The sequence below is a fragment of the Atheta coriaria genome, unplaced genomic scaffold, assembly GCF_025399875.1.
Source record: "Atheta coriaria isolate IRGN ID8LTWV9N9 unplaced genomic scaffold, Caltech_Dcor_3.1 hic_scaffold_3_pilon, whole genome shotgun sequence".
Classification (NCBI taxonomy): Eukaryota; Metazoa; Arthropoda; class Insecta; order Coleoptera; family Staphylinidae; genus Dalotia; species Dalotia coriaria.
Window position 1 is genome coordinate 9,949,652 of NW_027045445.1, and position 17,513 is coordinate 9,967,164.

Consider the following 17,513-nt stretch of genomic DNA (forward strand, 5'->3'; position numbering starts at 1 on the left):
CAGAATTAAATTCGGCATCGGGGGAAATTATTCCCACCTTATTATGACACCGCGTTCGCGTGTTAAATAAAAAAAACTACAATTCCTAGCGCAACAAGTACTAGTGCGTATACACACAACTTTCAATATAACTCGCGTTACGGAATTTTCTTGCAAAAAATTTCAATACAGAGAGAGACAGAACTAAACTCTTCATCTGGGAAAATTATTCCGACCTTATTATGACACCGCGTTCGTGTGTTATGCTAAAAAACTACAATTCCTAGCGCAACGAGTATTAGAGCGTATACACACATCTTTCAATATAACTCGCGTTACGGAATTTTCTTGCAATACATTTGCATACACGGAGATACAGATTTAATTTCTGCATCTGGGAAAATTATTCCGAACTTATTATGAAACCGCGTTCACGTGTTATGCTAAAAAAACTACAATTCCTAGCGCAACGAGTATTTGTGCGTATACACACAACTTTCAATATAACTCGCGTTACGGAATTTTCTTGCAAAAAATTTCAATACAGAGAGAGACAGAACTAAACTCTTCATCTGGGAAAATTATTCCGACCTTATTATGACACCGCGTTCGTGTGTTATGCTAAAAAACTACAATTCCTAGCGCAACGAGTATTAGAGCGTATACACACATCTTTCAATATAACTCGCGTTACGGAATTTTCTTGCAATACATTTGCATACACGGAGATACAGATTTAATTTCTGCATCTGGGAAAATTATTCCGAACTTATTATGAAACCGCGTTCACGTGTTATGCTAAAAAAACTACAATTCCTAGCGCAACAAGTACTAGTGCGTATACACACAACTTTCAATATAACTCGCGTTACGGAATTTTCTTGCAAAAAATTTCAATACAGAGAGAGACAGAACTAAACTCTTCATCTGGGAAAATTATTCCGACCTTATTATGACACCGCGTTCGTGTGTTATGCTAAAAAACTACAATTCCTAGCGCAACGAGTATTAGAGCGTATACACACATCTTTCAATATAACTCGCGTTACGGAATTTTCTTGCAATACATTTGCATACACGGAGATACAGATTTAATTTCTGCATCTGGGAAAATTATTCCGAACTTATTATGAAACCGCGTTCACGTGTTATGCTAAAAAAACTACAATTCCTAGCGCAACAAGTACTAGTGCGTATACACACAACTTTCAATATAACTCGCGTTACGGAATTTTCTTGCAAAAAATTTCAATACAGAGAGAGACAGAACTAAACTCTTCATCTGGGAAAATTATTCCGACCTTATTATGACACCGCGTTCGTGTGTTATGCTAAAAAACTACAATTCCTAGCGCAACGAGTATTAGAGCGTATACACACATCTTTCAATATAACTCGCGTTACGGAATTTTCTTGCAATACATTTGCATACACGGAGATACAGATTTAATTTCTGCATCTGGGAAAATTATTCCGAACTTATTATGAAACCGCGTTCACGTGTTATGCTAAAAAAACTACAATTCCTAGCGCAACGAGTATTTGTGCGTATACACACAACTTTCAATATAACTCGCGTTACGGAATATATTTCATACTTTTGAATTATGTTATAATTAACAATCAACACAAAATAAACAATCTGTGCTGTTAGAACAATACTTAAAAGAGCCTGAAGGATCTTTCTGAATGGGGGCGCTATATATCCGATTAATTTAGTAACCGACTCCAAACACAACGCCGAGTGAAGAATGTTATTAAATCTACTATCACGTGACTTGTAATATACATAACAAACGCGATCAAAAACCAGCATGTCCGAACATTTAACAAATTACTATAGTCGCAAAGTACGAATAAAATAATCGATTGATCTTCGAGTCTAACACAAATGTAGAATATTGAATTGCCAATGGGGGGTGCTTGATAATTTTTATCGACGATTTTCGATAATTAATATCCCGTAAACTAAAAGAGATAACAACTAGCAAATTGCTGATTATGAAAGATTGGAAAATTCTTTATCAGATAAAAATATAAAATAATTATATTTCCTACAGTAAAAGATCGATAAACGCGACAAAAAGTGCTAAAAAGTGACATTTCCATTTTTGTCCATTTTATTCAATCGCGAATATCTCGTGAACTAAAAGAGATAATTAGGATCGCAGCGTCTTAATCTACGGACTATTCTCTATAAAATAGGATAGATTTAGATTTTTATAATAAACTATTACACCTAATGTAAAATTGTTTGTTATATTCATGACTTGAAAATTGAAGAATACTTGCTTAGATGATGCCAATATGAACTGCAAGATGTGATATCTGCAGGTAAACAAACTTATCTCTTGTGCGAAATCGCGTGATCGCACACGGACACGGTGTGCACTCACTACCACCGACAAGCAATATTTAACGCGAAAACATGACATCAAACCGACTATCTAGTAATGGCAGGTTTAAATTTAAAACACATTTTACCAAATATGCAACAAAGTTGATATTGCATGAAAATGCCAGTTATAAGCAATTTAATAATGCCTATCAAATCGCAAATATTGCTTTAATTTATACTCTATGATACAATAAAATAATATTATATTCACACATCGGAGAAAAACAAACATTCGAAAAGGTCAGATAAAAGTTACTTACTCAAGCACGAAAGGACCTCCTAATGACGGAAAAAAACATGGCAGGAATATGTATCCGATTGACCGACAAAGTCACACAGTAACCGACAATAAAACCGCAGCTTGTAATTTGATAAATGAACATCAAAACCGAGCAAAAAAAAACTTTTATGAACATAAACGCACAATTAATCACTAACATAACACTGGAGATGCATGTTACAACTAAGTCGATTGATGACCGAACATATTCGAAATGCAAATTTAGAAAATAGAAGACCGATCAAACGATACGCGTCGCGGGAAATACGTCTACACACTCCAGCGACCGGCAACTGACTGCAATCCATCGATAGCGCTTGCCGAAACTGCGCACGCAAGGATGCGACAGTTCACTATAAGACTCTGTGCCTGCTGCATAAACCCGGCAGGCAAAAACAATAGATGCGCAAAGCCAGCGCGTCGATACCACGCAACCTTGAGCGCGAATTGCAATAGATGCGCAAAGTCGGCTGCGCGTCGACGGGACGCGACCTTGTGCACGAATTGCAATAGGCGCAATACCTGCGATTTAAATTAAACTAGACTGTGAGAATCTCATGCGTTGCATTCCAAGCGGCGAATGCGATAAGAAAGTGAAAGTTGTGTTCAAAACAAACGCAATTCACGTGCCGAATGCCCACGTTTGTCGATAAATCAAGAAATAAACAATACAATTCTATTTTTGTTTTCATGCTAGTATGACTGATACAGATACGAGTAGTAGTACCGGAATTTATATTATTAAAATTATTAAAACTTTAAAATTAAAATCATGAAATTATGACTTCTTATGCTCAAAGAATGGCCTATTTTACATCGAATATTTAAGTAAAATTTAATTCAAACATGTATTGTTTCTAGTCTATTTCGGTTTATGTTTAAGTAATGAACAATTCCAATTATTTATTGCGATTTTCCACAACATTTTATGGCACTTCAGTAAAAAAACTTATAAATTTTCATCTATAAGTTTTCTGCTGAAAAGTATATTCACATTTGGTCACTAGGACACTAGGACCCACTTTACTATCATAAAATGTTCAGAACCACATACCCGCATATGGAGGTATGCGCAATAAAAAGTTTAAATTTCCATTTTCAAATTTTCTGCGGAGTACTTGAAAGAAATTTCCGCAAAAATAAGTTTAAGATATCAATTTTCTAATTGCAGGAAAACAGTAAAAATATTACTTACCAGTGTATTGAACAACGCAAATCAAATGTGAGTAGATACTGAAATAAAGAAGAAACAAAACATTAGATACACAATTTCAGACAATGTAGAATTAAATTCCAGCGGAACCCCAAAGTTTTTTGAAATGAGTATTCTTACCAGGTAGCACATTGCCTCGACAAGTTCTGCTGAAGACAAAAATGGTTCACACAAGTCCGAATTTAACTAGAATATTATTTACAATCACACATGGCCGGCCGGCGTCCGACGGCAACCGATCACAAATTCACGCGGAAATATAATTAACACTAAATTCAATAAAATATAACGCGATATATCGAATACTACGGGAAACACGAGTATTTGCAGTATTATTATTCGACGCGCGAACTGATGAGTGCCAACTGCACAACTGTGCACGCTGACTTTCACTCGCAGGAATATTTTTAGTTAAAATATGCATCGTTGCGCCGCCTGAGGATTCTTTATTGTACCTCCAGAAAATACAAAGCGTTTCAAAAAGTGTGGCGTACATATGAGGCAGTGAGCGATTGCCTATGTATCAGTGAGTGTCACCCACCTAAGTGGCCGTGTCCGTGTATCACACGTACACGAGAGTACGCATGCACCACCCTATCTAAACAAATAGCAATTTTTACACATAACTCAAAATTTCAAATATAGAAGTCAATAGAATATACTTATTCAAAATAAATGAATCTAATTATAATATTATTAAAATCATTATTATATTATTATTAATTGATACATTGTAGTTTTTATCGACGATTTTCGACAGCGAATATCTTGTAAACTAAAAGGGATAGCAGCCAGAAAATAGTAGATTATGGAAGATTGGAAAATTCTCTACCAGACGGAAATTTAAAATAATTTCATTTAATGGGGTAAAAAGTTTAAAAACACGACTGAAAGTGCTTAAAATTGCAATTTTTCATTTTTTGACGATTTATTTCAATTGCAAATATCTCGTAAACTAAAAGATATATATACGAACAGATATAAAATTCTAAATCTACGGAAAATTTTCTATAAGATAAGCTGATTGTTCTGAACACGAGTCACTTCTACCGCTGCTCTGAATACAAGTCACTTCTACCGCTGCCCTTGTACGGTGCCCTGAATACGAGTCACTTCTACCGCTGCCCTTGTACGGTGCTCTGAACACGAGTCACTTCTACCGCTACCCTCATACGGTACTCAACTATACAATTGCGATTGCAATATAACTGAATAAACAAGAAAAAATTACCGTCCTTGACATATTCGAGTCAATGAACGATAATAGTGCGTATCTTTTAAACTAAAAGTGAATTCCACCAACGGATTGAAAGTAATGAAAGATTGAAAAATTCTGCATTAGATAAGAACTTAAAATAATTTAATTTCGTGGGATAATAGGACCAAGAACGTGACTAAAAGTGCAATTTTTCTTTTTTTGCCCTTTTTGAATGGCGATATTTTGAATTAGGAGATAAATTGTGCATTTTTGCTAATTTTTTTGTGTTTGCGATTTAAGAGCGATTAGCCGGGCCCCGGGGAATTTACCCCAGTTGACCCACCCTCTCATTGGCCCTGTATAGAATACCTCTCGCGCTATCTAAATTTGAAAGAATCATTAAAATCGCAAGAACGGTTCACGAGATACAGCCGAATTTTCACCGCGTGTTTCGAAAATTCCCAAAACTCGTATAAGTTTGAGGGCAGTTTTAAGGCACTTCCTTTACGTCGCAACGTAAAAAGGGCGCTATTTAAAATTGAAGGAATTTTAAAGACTATTTTGCGCTATATAAATTTTAAGAAAACTCTAATATTTTAAATAATTTACGATATAGTGCCAAATTTCCATGATACGTTCTGACGAACGGAAATATTGACAAAGTTTAAGGGGGTTTTTTAAGATACCTTTGAATTTTTTGGTTATAATTCATTACAAACAAAATATCAGTCAGTTCGAACTGAATTTAATTATTAAACACGACTGGAAGGCATGTCGTGAATTCTGCAACAGCGCGCGCCAAGAGCGAGAGTTGAACGCAGGATAAAAAAGTTGTTTATATACAAATACTGATAACAAGTAGAGAAAGAAACGAATACTACTCTAATATGCATGTTCTACCCTCGTATTTTAGTGACATGCAAATATAAATTATTAACTTTCCAGCATATTGCATACCGCACATCAAATGCAAGTGCAGAAACAAAAAAAGAGAAGAGTAAGACCATTTTGTGTCAACACTTGATCCACTTGATCGAATCATAAAGAATAATAAAGAATAATAAAGAAATTTGTGTAAAGTCGGTTTACCCAGTCAGACGTCGCATAAGTCTTGCACTTCGCATTACCATAAAAATATTTGTAAAGCAATTAGAAACGTAAATAAAAGATTTATGTTACTTACTTGTTCCAAATTTGAGTGGAAAATAATTGTAGAAATAAAAAGTAGATGTCGAAGTCGGACAGCAGCACATCTTTCCGACACAGAAAGCACACTTTTTTTTTTGATTTACGAACATGCCACTGCACACAATCTTATTAAATCCGACGCACTGCGTTAACAAACAAAATAAGATAAATTGTTAATAGTGTAAAATACTATTGGACGTAATAAAGTCTTAATAAACGTGCCCGTGCATTGAGAATGAAGCAACTAACAAAATACGACGAAAACTGACCGTACAGCACTGTGGAGTGCGATAAGAAGGTTGATACGATACGTTCTCACTTGTAAATACAGGTAAACGCTGCGCGCAGGTTGCTTGTTTACATCTGCACGTTGTGCACTGAGATAAGAGATAAAGCGCATAGTCGCGCAAGATCACGCCACATTCTTCACCAAAACTTTTAGTTAAAATGTGCATCCTAGCGCCATCTAAGAATGATATAAAAACAAGTAGACTTTCCATTAAAGAAAAATCATGTAATTGTAACTAATGTCTTGTTTATTTGGAAGACATCTTCGTGTTATTACACCAGTATAAATTGTTTGAGTAATAATATTGAATACATCCTCACCCTCTCACTGAACCGTCCCCGTATTCGTCGCAACCCTCGCCACAAATTTACTATATTACACACAGCAGTTTGGTCTAGTCTGCAAAAGCTGAAATAGCTGAAAAATCTACTTACAAATACAAAATGTTCACTCTTATATGTGAAACGGCTTCATCGACGTGACGCTATTGAATGAATCGCCTCGAATCATGTAAAATTGTAACTTTAATGGTCAAAGGTATAACTAAGTAATACATTCAACATTTTAATTAATGTTAATAATTTAATCAACGCTTCCATTTTGTTCTCTCGGTGTGTGGGTTCTGTTTTGGTGTGGTAGATGTGTGTGTGTGAACATCGGCGGTTCTCTCAACCCAGAACAACGTGTTGGGTTGGTTAATATTATGCAGGAAAATACAATGAATGAATCGATACGTTTAAAAACTTACAAGTAGACGTGTTACAGTTGCGTCTTGCAAATAAAAAATGTTCTAACTTAATACTGTAGCTGTATAGTAAATGTTTCATTTCGCAAGAATAAAACGCAATAAATTTACGCTAACAAAGAACAAGTAGAAGAAAAAACGTATTGCCGCACGTCGCTAGCAAGCGCGTGATTGAATTTGTTGATAGATTGTCTTGTAAATTCGAATAAATTAAGCCAAGGACAAACATTAAAAATAGTACGGCAATGTTAAAATTGCATCTTTAGCAAGTGTGAGCCGCAAAACAAAATGGCGCACAAAGTAACGAATCATAGTAAATATCAAAACAGAAAGACAAAAAGTAAAACTCGTTTTTGTTCGTATCATATCAACGATCAGATATTGCGGGTGGTATTCTCTAAATACACGTTCTAACTGCGGGCGTCTTCTTCGTGTAGACTGTAGTATTTTGATTTTCATCACTTCCAGTTTTGTCTTATTTAAAATGAACGAGAACCTAAGTAATTTATGCTACATATGTACAAATTTGATCATCAAGTGCTTCAAACTCGCGTTCCCATCGCTCTGCAATTGCTTGCAAACTATATACAGGGCGTTCAGTACGTTATAACGCCGAGTAGGCATGATTACCACTCGGTAAAACGATCCGTAAATGGATGTTTCTCCTGTTCCTGTATGCGCTTCCAATCGGTTTGGAATGAATTTCTCTCTTCTCAATCTCAAATTTCTTTCGTTTCACACTGTGCCATCCATATCATCTTATTTGTAAAGATTATTTGAATTATTTACGCTTTACACATCTATAAATGTTATAACCATTTGCTGCAAATCCGCCATTCTTTTGTTCTATCTAAAATTCATTGTTTCTCGTTCCTCAAGTTATCGCTTATCAAGTTAGCCATTTCTTACTCTTACATTAATATGTCTAATTAAATCTTGTTATATGTAGTAATAGAAAATCACATTTTGTATGTACAAAAAAACAGCTTGTTAGGTTTCTTCTCGTTCGTCACTTACTCAATTATTACAAGTATTTATGCGCTTTTTAGGTAGTAGATCTTCACAACGTTCGGGTCAACATTTCAACCTCTTATCGTCTTCTAATTTAATGTAACCGTCGAGGTAAAAAGCTAATGAAGTCAAATAATATCTCGCAATTGAATATTTTCCATGTGTCTTCTCGGAATTTGAATATTTCTTATAGATTCGTATATATATAATATATATGCATGTGTTTTTATTAATCATTTGTTTCTTCCCCATTACTACGTTTGCCCAATAGTCCTGTGTTGTGAGTTTAGTGTATTACAATTGTTCTATTCGGTATTGTAACCATTTGCGTTTTGTTTCTCTTACTTTCGCTCTGGTATACTTATCAGAAGTTTAATAAACGAACAAGCAGTTATGGGAAAATTGAGTTCTACTAATGACAACTATGCCCATCACAGAATTTAGTTTTCTTAGTATTTCTTCTATTAGCGCGCCTTGCAATTGTCAAGGCCTATGATATCTGCAAACAAATAAACATATATTTAGAACCATACAGAATTTTGCATATAAATTTGTTTTGTATACCTTGTTAAATGACGACTCTCGTCGTGCACAGCCATTTCCGAGCTCTTGAATTCATTGAGTTCCTTCCTTATGGCAGCTTTGTCTTTCGGCGTCAGCCTGGTCCACGGTTTGTCCGCGCGTCGATCATAGTCGTGCGCCTGCGTCACCTCGATGTAGTCGTTGAAGCGTATGATCTTCTTGTCCTTGAGCTCCTCGACCGTCGGCCGGAAGCTGAGCTTTCGCAGCAGGAATCGTTTCTTCTCCTCTTTCTGCTTCTTCTCCTCGGCGGGCGTAGTTCCTAACAAAAGCACAATGCGATCATTTTAAACTCCTCGTCCCCGGCCACCATCTTGATATCGCTAAATAGAAACATGTCAAAAACATACTTTTGAGAATGTTACGTTCCTGCAGCTCCTCCTGTGTTGGCCGCATACTCAATCGGCGAATTAGACGCGCTCCGATTGCCTCCTTGCTCTCCTGCCGCTCGTTCTCGGACTGCATTTGTAGGATGTTGCGATTAATGAGCTCCTGCCTGTCAGGCCGTAACGACAGCTTCAACGATAGACTCTCTTTACGGGCGATCTTCACCGCTAGCCGGTTATCATCGTGACTATGGTCATCATCGCGATAGAGAATCGGACCGTCCTGACCATCATCGTCGTTGCTCTCGCGTATCACATACGGTCGGGTGTTTTCCTTGTTCTCCATCGTACACGGCAGACCAAACTTCCCGGGTTTGCCACTAAAAAAACAAACAATTATATAAAATATCATCCAATAAAACAATCAAGAACCAAATTAAATTACGGTATAATATAATCACCAAGCTCTGATACCGTTAATAAGATGGGGCAACATCAAAATATAAAAGATAAAGAGTACATTCAAAGGCATAGTTACCAGATGCGCATCCTAGGCCGAATTTGAGCACGTCTAGGATTAATTGGTTTTGTTTTAATGTCGGGGGTGTGCGTAAAGACAAAGTTCATGATTAGACAACATTCAATGTTAAGTGCGCGAATCTTTTTAGTGTGCGATAATGTTGTCATTCTTTAGAAAGCGCTCAGATCATTTGTGTGAATCTACTCACTTGAATGTGACATGTTCCTGATTCCTCATGGTCACATGCCGGGTTTCCTGTGTGGGCGTGCCGGGTCCACTCCCACTGCCCTTTTTCTTCAGCGCGGATTTCAACGGCATTGCGTTGAACTTTGGCTCCTTCGCCGGAATCTCGTCCACTCGATTGGTATCTATGGTGGGGTCTGGTTGGGGCATGCGGTACAAATAATCGTCGTCCTCGGGATCTATCCCGTCGTCATCGTCGTCCTGATCTATTAATATAAACATACATTGTGTTTATAATCAATTGAAAGTGGGATTAACCTTAAGTCGTACCATCATAATCATAATCGCCCATCTGCTGCGGCGGCAGAGGACTGGGCTGCCGATGGACGGGCACCGGACTCGGCGAGCTGAACATCGGCGGCGGCGGGATGGGGCCAATCTCGGAGACGGGGATCGGCGGCTCCGGCAGCTCGGAGAGCATAAACGACGGCGCCACCGGCGGCAGCACCGGATGCGGGTGGCGCTCATGCGGCGGCGGCGTGCTCCCGGGCGGGCCCTGTGGTCCATCTGAAACTGGCGGCGAGTCCTTGGTAAATTACGTGATCAATCATGCGCGACCTCGGGCGACAACAAAACCCGCGCGATGGAATATTAATGATGCGAGCAAAGCGCGCGCCACGCGGCGGGGCGCCGGCGGCATGGACTTACAGTGTTCGCTGTGATAGCAGAGGAGGCGGCGCGTCAGCTTGCCGGGGCCTAGCGAATTCGGGCGCTCCGGCTTGCCGGGCGTTTCACCGTACGCAGGTGGCTGCATCGTCGGCGAGGGCATCTCGCCGTTCGGCGACAGTGCGCCGTTATTGTGTGCTGATCCATCAGTCTTGTCTTTTTTCGGTTCTGCAACAAGCAAGCAATAAACACAATCAATAAACACAACATATATTTAAATTTCAATTTAAAAAAAAAAAACAACTTGAAGCATAAAAAAATAAATTCCCGTGCGTCGTTTAATGAGTTTCAAGTTTTTGCGCGAGTCACATTTTCATTCAGTTTCATTCCGAGTTCAAAGAAAACGGATGTTTACATGAAAAAAAAATAGTAAATTCCTCATATTCGCGCATTAAAATGCCAATCTGATGAATGTGAATGTGTTTCACGCATTCCAAAGTCCGTCCCATTTGCGTATTTATCTATAGACCGAACATTCCACGATATATTTTTATCCTCACCTCATACGTATGCAAAAAAATCAATTGTAAAACATTGTATATAAAAAAACAACAACTAAATCAATAATCAATAAACAATTACCGATGCAAAGCACCTTGAAAAAGGTGAAATATGACTAGCAGATTATGTAAAATCGTACATAACGATAAAACCTATTTAAATCGCATTGTTTTCTCGTTACAAAGTCAAAATATTACACATTTTTATAGCATTGTTTATTAGCAGCCAAGTCAAAAAGTTTGCTGTTTGCCAACACGCGGGACGACACCGCAAATAAGTTTCGCCTTGCCTGCCTTTTGAAGCGACGCGCAGTAACCTAACTGTACGAGAAAAACTAGGTGAGAAATATTTCCACCACGCACAAAAATTGGATGCAACGAAAAACATGTGCGCGCCAGCGTGAGCTTGAGTCACCAAAGATGCTTTTTCGGAATTCTGAATCGCATCCAAATGTTGTTCGCTATTTTCCTACAAGTCCTACGTTTGCCAGCCGCACACCTATCAACAGTCGCTTGCCAATCGCCATCAGGCATGAATGAAATCAGCGCTGAAACGTGTTAATTGACCGGAATTATATTTATATTTCTGACCTAAAACTCTGGAATTCCATGCAATCCTTGCGCAAACTCATCCCGAATACTTCAATTACAATGGAATGCAAACAGAGCATTCTTTGGCCGGGCGCCAAAATAGTGGATAGGTAGTACGTGCTTCTTCGCGTCGGGATTTCGTCGAGAATGTGAAAAATTCGTGTGTGTTTTTTCGCTCACCGAATCTACCAGAACCGAAACGAATGAACTCTTGCGACATGAACGCCGCCGGCGGCGTAATGGGCTCCCAACTGCAGGGCACCACGTCCGGCTGCGAGGCAATCGCCATTGCGGCGGCATGATAACAGCAACCATTGTTGGCTGGAGCGCGTGGTGGTGGCGGCGGCAGCGGTTGTTGCTTGTCGCACTTCTTTCGACGGCGACCGCTTTGCGTGAACGTCTTCATCAGAAAACCAACACCACTCATTTTTCTTCAACGCTTCCCGAATAACAAACACTTAATGCGATAAAACTCAACAATCAACAACAACAACTTTTGTTTCGATCAATAATAACAACAGTCAACAATCAACAACAACGCTGTGCGTGGAGTTATCGGCACTGCAAGGCCATATTGTATATATTAAATTGAATTCAAATGCGCGAGGCTGGAGCCGGAGCGGCGGCCGACCGACTGAATCGGTTTCGTTTTCGACGGGCACACACGCCGCCGCGTGAACCCGCGAAACGCAAAAGAAGCGGCAGAGCCAGCGGCGGCGTCGCGGCGCACCGCGTTACCGACCAACCGAAAAGCTCGGCCGGGCGCGCGACCAGCCGCCATCTTGCTTCTCTCTCGCGCTGCGGACACAGCTGTGCGCGTTTGCTCTCGTCCCGGCCGCCCACGCGCGCCGCACCAAAACACACACGCCACCACTGCCACTGCCGCCGCCGCCGCCGATCGTTACCGTCACTTCGACTGGCCCGCCTGGTTGGCGGAGATCGCGCCCCGCACCCTTTACCGTTTACACCCATCACCTCTCCAGCACGCTCGACACCCCGGCATGGTAATGTGGCACGCCGGCCGCAAAACTGTGTACGGCAGGCATGTAAGGGAAATCCCAGCGCGGTGGAAATGGAAAGGAAGCTGCTGCACTGCGCTCGCCTCTGCAGCATTTCGTGACGTCACTCACTAATACACACAGACATAGAATATGAGGAAAGGGTGGCTGTGGCGGTGGCTGAAAACCTTGACTTCCATTCGGGGCGATTCCCAGATTTCGGGCCATAACATGCCCAAGGCGAAAGACAAACTTTTGCTCGTCGATCCCCCTCAATGTCGCCACAACAAAGACGCCCATGGCAGAAAAAGATTAACACATCAAGGACATACAAAGACTTGCAAACTCAAGAAAAAATTCATCACCCAAATAAATTCGCTATTAATTAATTCATAGTAACCTTGTTGCCGTTCATCCGTTCCGTTAATTAAACCATCCTTCGAAACCCCGAAACGCGTCGACCTTTCCACCCCTTCACACAACTTCAACCTTGCACCCCACAGGTACAGAAAAAAAGCACCACTAAGTTTTTGGCCATTATCCGCTCGTTATACACCTCGAATGAAACATTCATCAAGTGTTGAATAATTACTGGTGCGGGTCTAGGATTTCCGCCATCCTTTCCTGCCTCGCAGAGCCAAAATCCGGTATAAGCCCAATATCGATATCAAGCATAGAGAGGAATCCAGGATATCTGGATTAAGACCCCAATTGCGAACTCACAAATACCCGGGTGTGTTGTGTGTTGTATAATCAACATTTTTGGCGAGCAGTAAATACTTAACGACACTTGAGGATAGGACCGGCGGTCATTGGCCGTATGATATTATCTGTTAAAGGGACATTCCGCCCTATAAGGGTATCAACAAGTTGGATGCATTAAAGATGAGCTAATCCGTTAAATGGAAAACGGTTACTATCTCACCAGCACGGAAACGATTCTAACCTCAAATGGAAAGCAATCAACGAAATTGTGATATATAAATGATTCCATCTTTTCCCAGTGTTTATTTTGAAACATGTCCGCTAAGTAATTTTCCATTCGCAGGTTATGATCGTTTTGTTAGCACAACACTTCGTGTTATGAAGAAATAACTTTCGCAAAGAAAACCATGACTCACACATTCTGACAGCTTTCTGTCTCGCGCACATTCATGCTGCTTTTTTTTTTATTTCGTTTTATGCGCGTTTCACACGCCGCGCCATTTCGTAACATTTGTTGCGCCTGGCGCGTCCGTTTTTCCATTTCCCGCTAACTTGTTAGCTTGTATCTCAAAGGTTCAAGGATACGCAGGCGAGGATGCAACAAGGACACGTTTTCCAAAGGCAGGAAATTCAGGAAGAATACACTTAATTAAGTTTCGTGTTTTCTTTGCCAAAAAAGGATTTTGTGTCCTTTCTACTCATTTCCCAACACTCCACAAAGGCGCGTAAAATTTACACCATAATGAAATTATTTAATTAACTACGGTAAATTATTATTTTTAGCGCACGGAATAATTTTAGAATTGAAATGATATATTATTATTCGTAATTATTTTAATTCCGATGCAAAGAATGTATTTCTTGCGTGCGTTTTTGTCGTTTCAAAGTTTCGCTCGTGTTTCGAAGTAAACAAGTAAACGTGCAATGTGTGCAGGTAGGTGTGCGCGGCGAAGTTCAATAGCAAAAGCATGACGACCTTCGTTGTTGAACTTTTAAATGCAAACAAACCAGGCCATTTATATTATTAATATTGCTATTAATATACATTTTACATAGTTGGAAGATGACTATCATCGGCGATTATTCGTGGACACGTTTTTTCTGTAATGTCAGCTACAGGAGCAATTATGATTTCACACGCAAATAATTACCATTGACTTTACTGGAGTCATAATTTTTCTCATAAAAAGGTCATAATTGAAAATTTAATTTGGCTGCTACTAAATTCACAAGGTATAAAAATTTATGTGAATTAGGTTTTAAAAAACTCGCTTTTATTATTTTGCCAAGAGAATGCAAAATAAAAATTATATACTTTCTTTTTTCTTTTTGTAAACAAAAGCATGAGCTTTATGTTAAAAATTGGCTGTCCACCCTATTGGCTTTGTTCCACAGCTTTTTCTCCTCTGTTTAAACTTTACACAAAAACATACGACAAACTTCAAAACATGACTATTCTTTCATTATAAATTAATTTCTGCAACCAACATTACACCTAACACAACGCCATCTTAAGGCGTGGCAACTATATAACACGTTTCCAACCAAATAAAACAACATTTCGATCTCTAAAAAACGTAAAATTGAATTTAATCGCTGGTCTCAGTCGACATCGCGTAAGAAAAACTTATCCGCAAGGATTCGCCTATTCCTCAGTTGGCACCGCGCGCAGCGCAAAAACAAACGACGTGGCTGACTCGCCCAAAAGAAAAGCATAAAACTTTTAGGAATTGAAATTAATGCGGTCGGCCCGTCGTCTTCGCCGAACCTGAGAGAATGTCGCCGGCGAAGAAATACGGCAAGAAACTAGTGGCCGAAAAGCTCGCCACGGACATATTTCACCATTTTCACAACGCACACACATACATATACCACCCAACATACACACTAGCGCACGCCTGAAAGCAAGTTCGAGTAAGCTTGCGCTCTACTCCCGCGAAAAAAGCTTTATTTTCCGAGAAAGCACAGAATAATAAAACGCGCCACGCTGAGGCAGGAACCAAACACGTTTCATCCAGCGCCGGGGAGAATAATACAAAATTCTTTGCCGGCAAATAAATTTAATTCAGCCAAAACAAAAATCGCGGGTGAAAAATCGTGCTGCCATGGAAGAGGTTATTAAATGTTTAGACGAACAGCAGATAACCGCCGGTAAAGAGTAGGAACGTGACACGAAACGTAACAATTTCGTGGATTATCGCACAATGTAAATTACAGCCAAGTCGTAAAACGATCACAAAATCACGTAAATAAAACAAGTTTAGTATAAAACCGTAGGCAACCAACAAAACATCTGCGTATATAAAAGTATAAAGTACAAATTTACATCTTTGCAATTGCAATTATGTAATGTCAAGAAATGTACATCACAGAAGCGGAAAAATCCTAATGTAGACTTGTAAATGTTTGAAGGATACATTTGCAGTAGAAATGCAGAGAATCATCAACATCAGTCGCAAAGCGTAACTAAATGACTGTAAGTCGCGAGAAACGTGTGCGCTGAGGCGCGCAACGCGCAGGATGGATTTCCACGGTGATCACTTCCACCTGGACGACTTTCCGCGCACGGCAGCCCCAACACGTACTTTCTTAACTTCGCCGTGTTTGCAAGAAGTTCAAAACTCAAATGTTGATTCACTGCAATGCAGTGCAGAAATCATCACATGAAAAGATACGCTTCCTAATTTCAAATCTGCATCACAAAATTTTCCCAATAAAGTAATAAAACGTGTCTGAGATAAGTTACAAGTTGTAAAACACGATATTAATAATGTTTGGGGTCATAAAAAAATTGTTACGTTGTTGTAAGTCGCCGGATGATGAAGGTTCATCATGTGGCTCACAATAGCATGGTATTATCCTTGATAGTTGATAGCAATCCTTGCTGCTTTCATACCAGCAACTCACACATATGCATAGAAAAATAATAAATACAGCGACGCGTGACGCTGATATGACGATGGTGTATTAAGTTCTTTTGTTCGCGTATTTTTTCCGTGCAAGTGGACGTCGCGCGGCGCGACACTCGAGCGCACAGCATTTAGGACTTTTCTTGCAGCAGTAGCAGCCGCGAACGTTTCCTAACGAGAACGTGAACGCGCTGTGAAATAAATCGATAGAAAAGTATGCATGTGTGTGCATCGCTCATGTTATGTTATACGCTGCTCTTACATTCCGCACGGGGGTGAGTGTGTTTGCCGTGTGGTAACACGAGTACCAACTTACACAAACGACACGAAAGCGACATTAGCGGAATGGCGCGCGCGGCTACGGTTACCGTATGTGGGAGTCGAAAAAACAAACAAGGCACTAATGCATTAAACTGCCGTTCAGGTATTCTACGACGAGTCATCAATAAATCAATTTAAATGAATGAGCGCGCAATTTAAATTGCAAATTGCCGCGCGCATCGCACCCTCGGCGATGTCGCAAATTGAATACAAAATGCAAGTTTATCCATGCATAATTATCGCTCCCTGGAGAGGAGATCCTCATCGAGACCTTTACTCTGCTCAGCGCATAGAAAACTATGTCCTTGGGCGGTGCACGCAAATGAAAACAATAATTGTTTCGCACGACAATCATGGTGGATGCGCCTGGCACTCGAGCGGAAAACGGTTCAATGTTAAACGCGTCAAACAACAAACGAGTGCGCCATGCACAGAGAGAATCTCTCAACGAAGAGGCAGGCATAAACTGGCACGTGGTAGCTAGAAATGGTGTAAATTGTATGTAATGTGTCTCCCTCGGCTTGTCCTCGACATTGACATTGACGTCGAGATAGCGGCGCTTGAGTACAAATACAGAATGCATAAACACACAGCGCAAACGAGCGAAACAAGGGCTTTCAATCTTCCGAATGAACGAACGTTTGTCGCTCGTTATTGGAAATCATGTCCAATGCTACAAAGCTACAAATATGCACATACATATGAATTTAGACTTAAATATAGCATTAGTGCGGTATAAAGGTATTTTTAGATTTTGCGCTTTGTGCGCTGCAGTTGAGTTGCAATTTTATGCTTTTCTATTGTAATCATTATCTGAAAACAATCAATCTCACTTTTATAAATTTTCTACGTTT

The 17,513-nt window shown here is 39.7% G+C and overlaps 1 protein-coding gene across 11 annotated transcripts in view; it reads right to left on the minus strand.

Annotated features, from left to right (window-relative positions):
- Positions 1–7,051: 7,051 nt before the first annotated feature.
- LOC135804258 (phosphatase and actin regulator 1) overlaps positions 7,052–17,513 on the minus strand; it is a 44,763-nt gene continuing 34,301 nt past the window's right edge. For 9 of the 11 annotated variants that reach the window (XM_065318065.1, XM_065318068.1, XM_065318066.1 and 6 more), the window contains 7 exons: positions 10,618–10,803; positions 10,240–10,482; positions 9,935–10,175; positions 9,745–9,777; positions 9,231–9,586; positions 8,866–9,142; positions 7,052–8,800 (listed from right to left, as the gene is read on the minus strand). In XM_065318065.1, the coding sequence (XP_065174137.1) occupies positions 8,785–8,800; positions 8,866–9,142; positions 9,231–9,586; positions 9,745–9,777; positions 9,935–10,175; positions 10,240–10,482; positions 10,618–10,803 (1,352 nt within the window). In that variant the 3' untranslated portion in view covers positions 7,052–8,784. The remainder of the gene's footprint in view (positions 8,801–8,865; positions 9,143–9,230; positions 9,587–9,744; positions 9,778–9,934; positions 10,176–10,239; positions 10,483–10,617; positions 10,804–17,513) is intronic. The other 2 variants (XM_065318061.1, XM_065318062.1) reach the window with 2 other exon arrangements.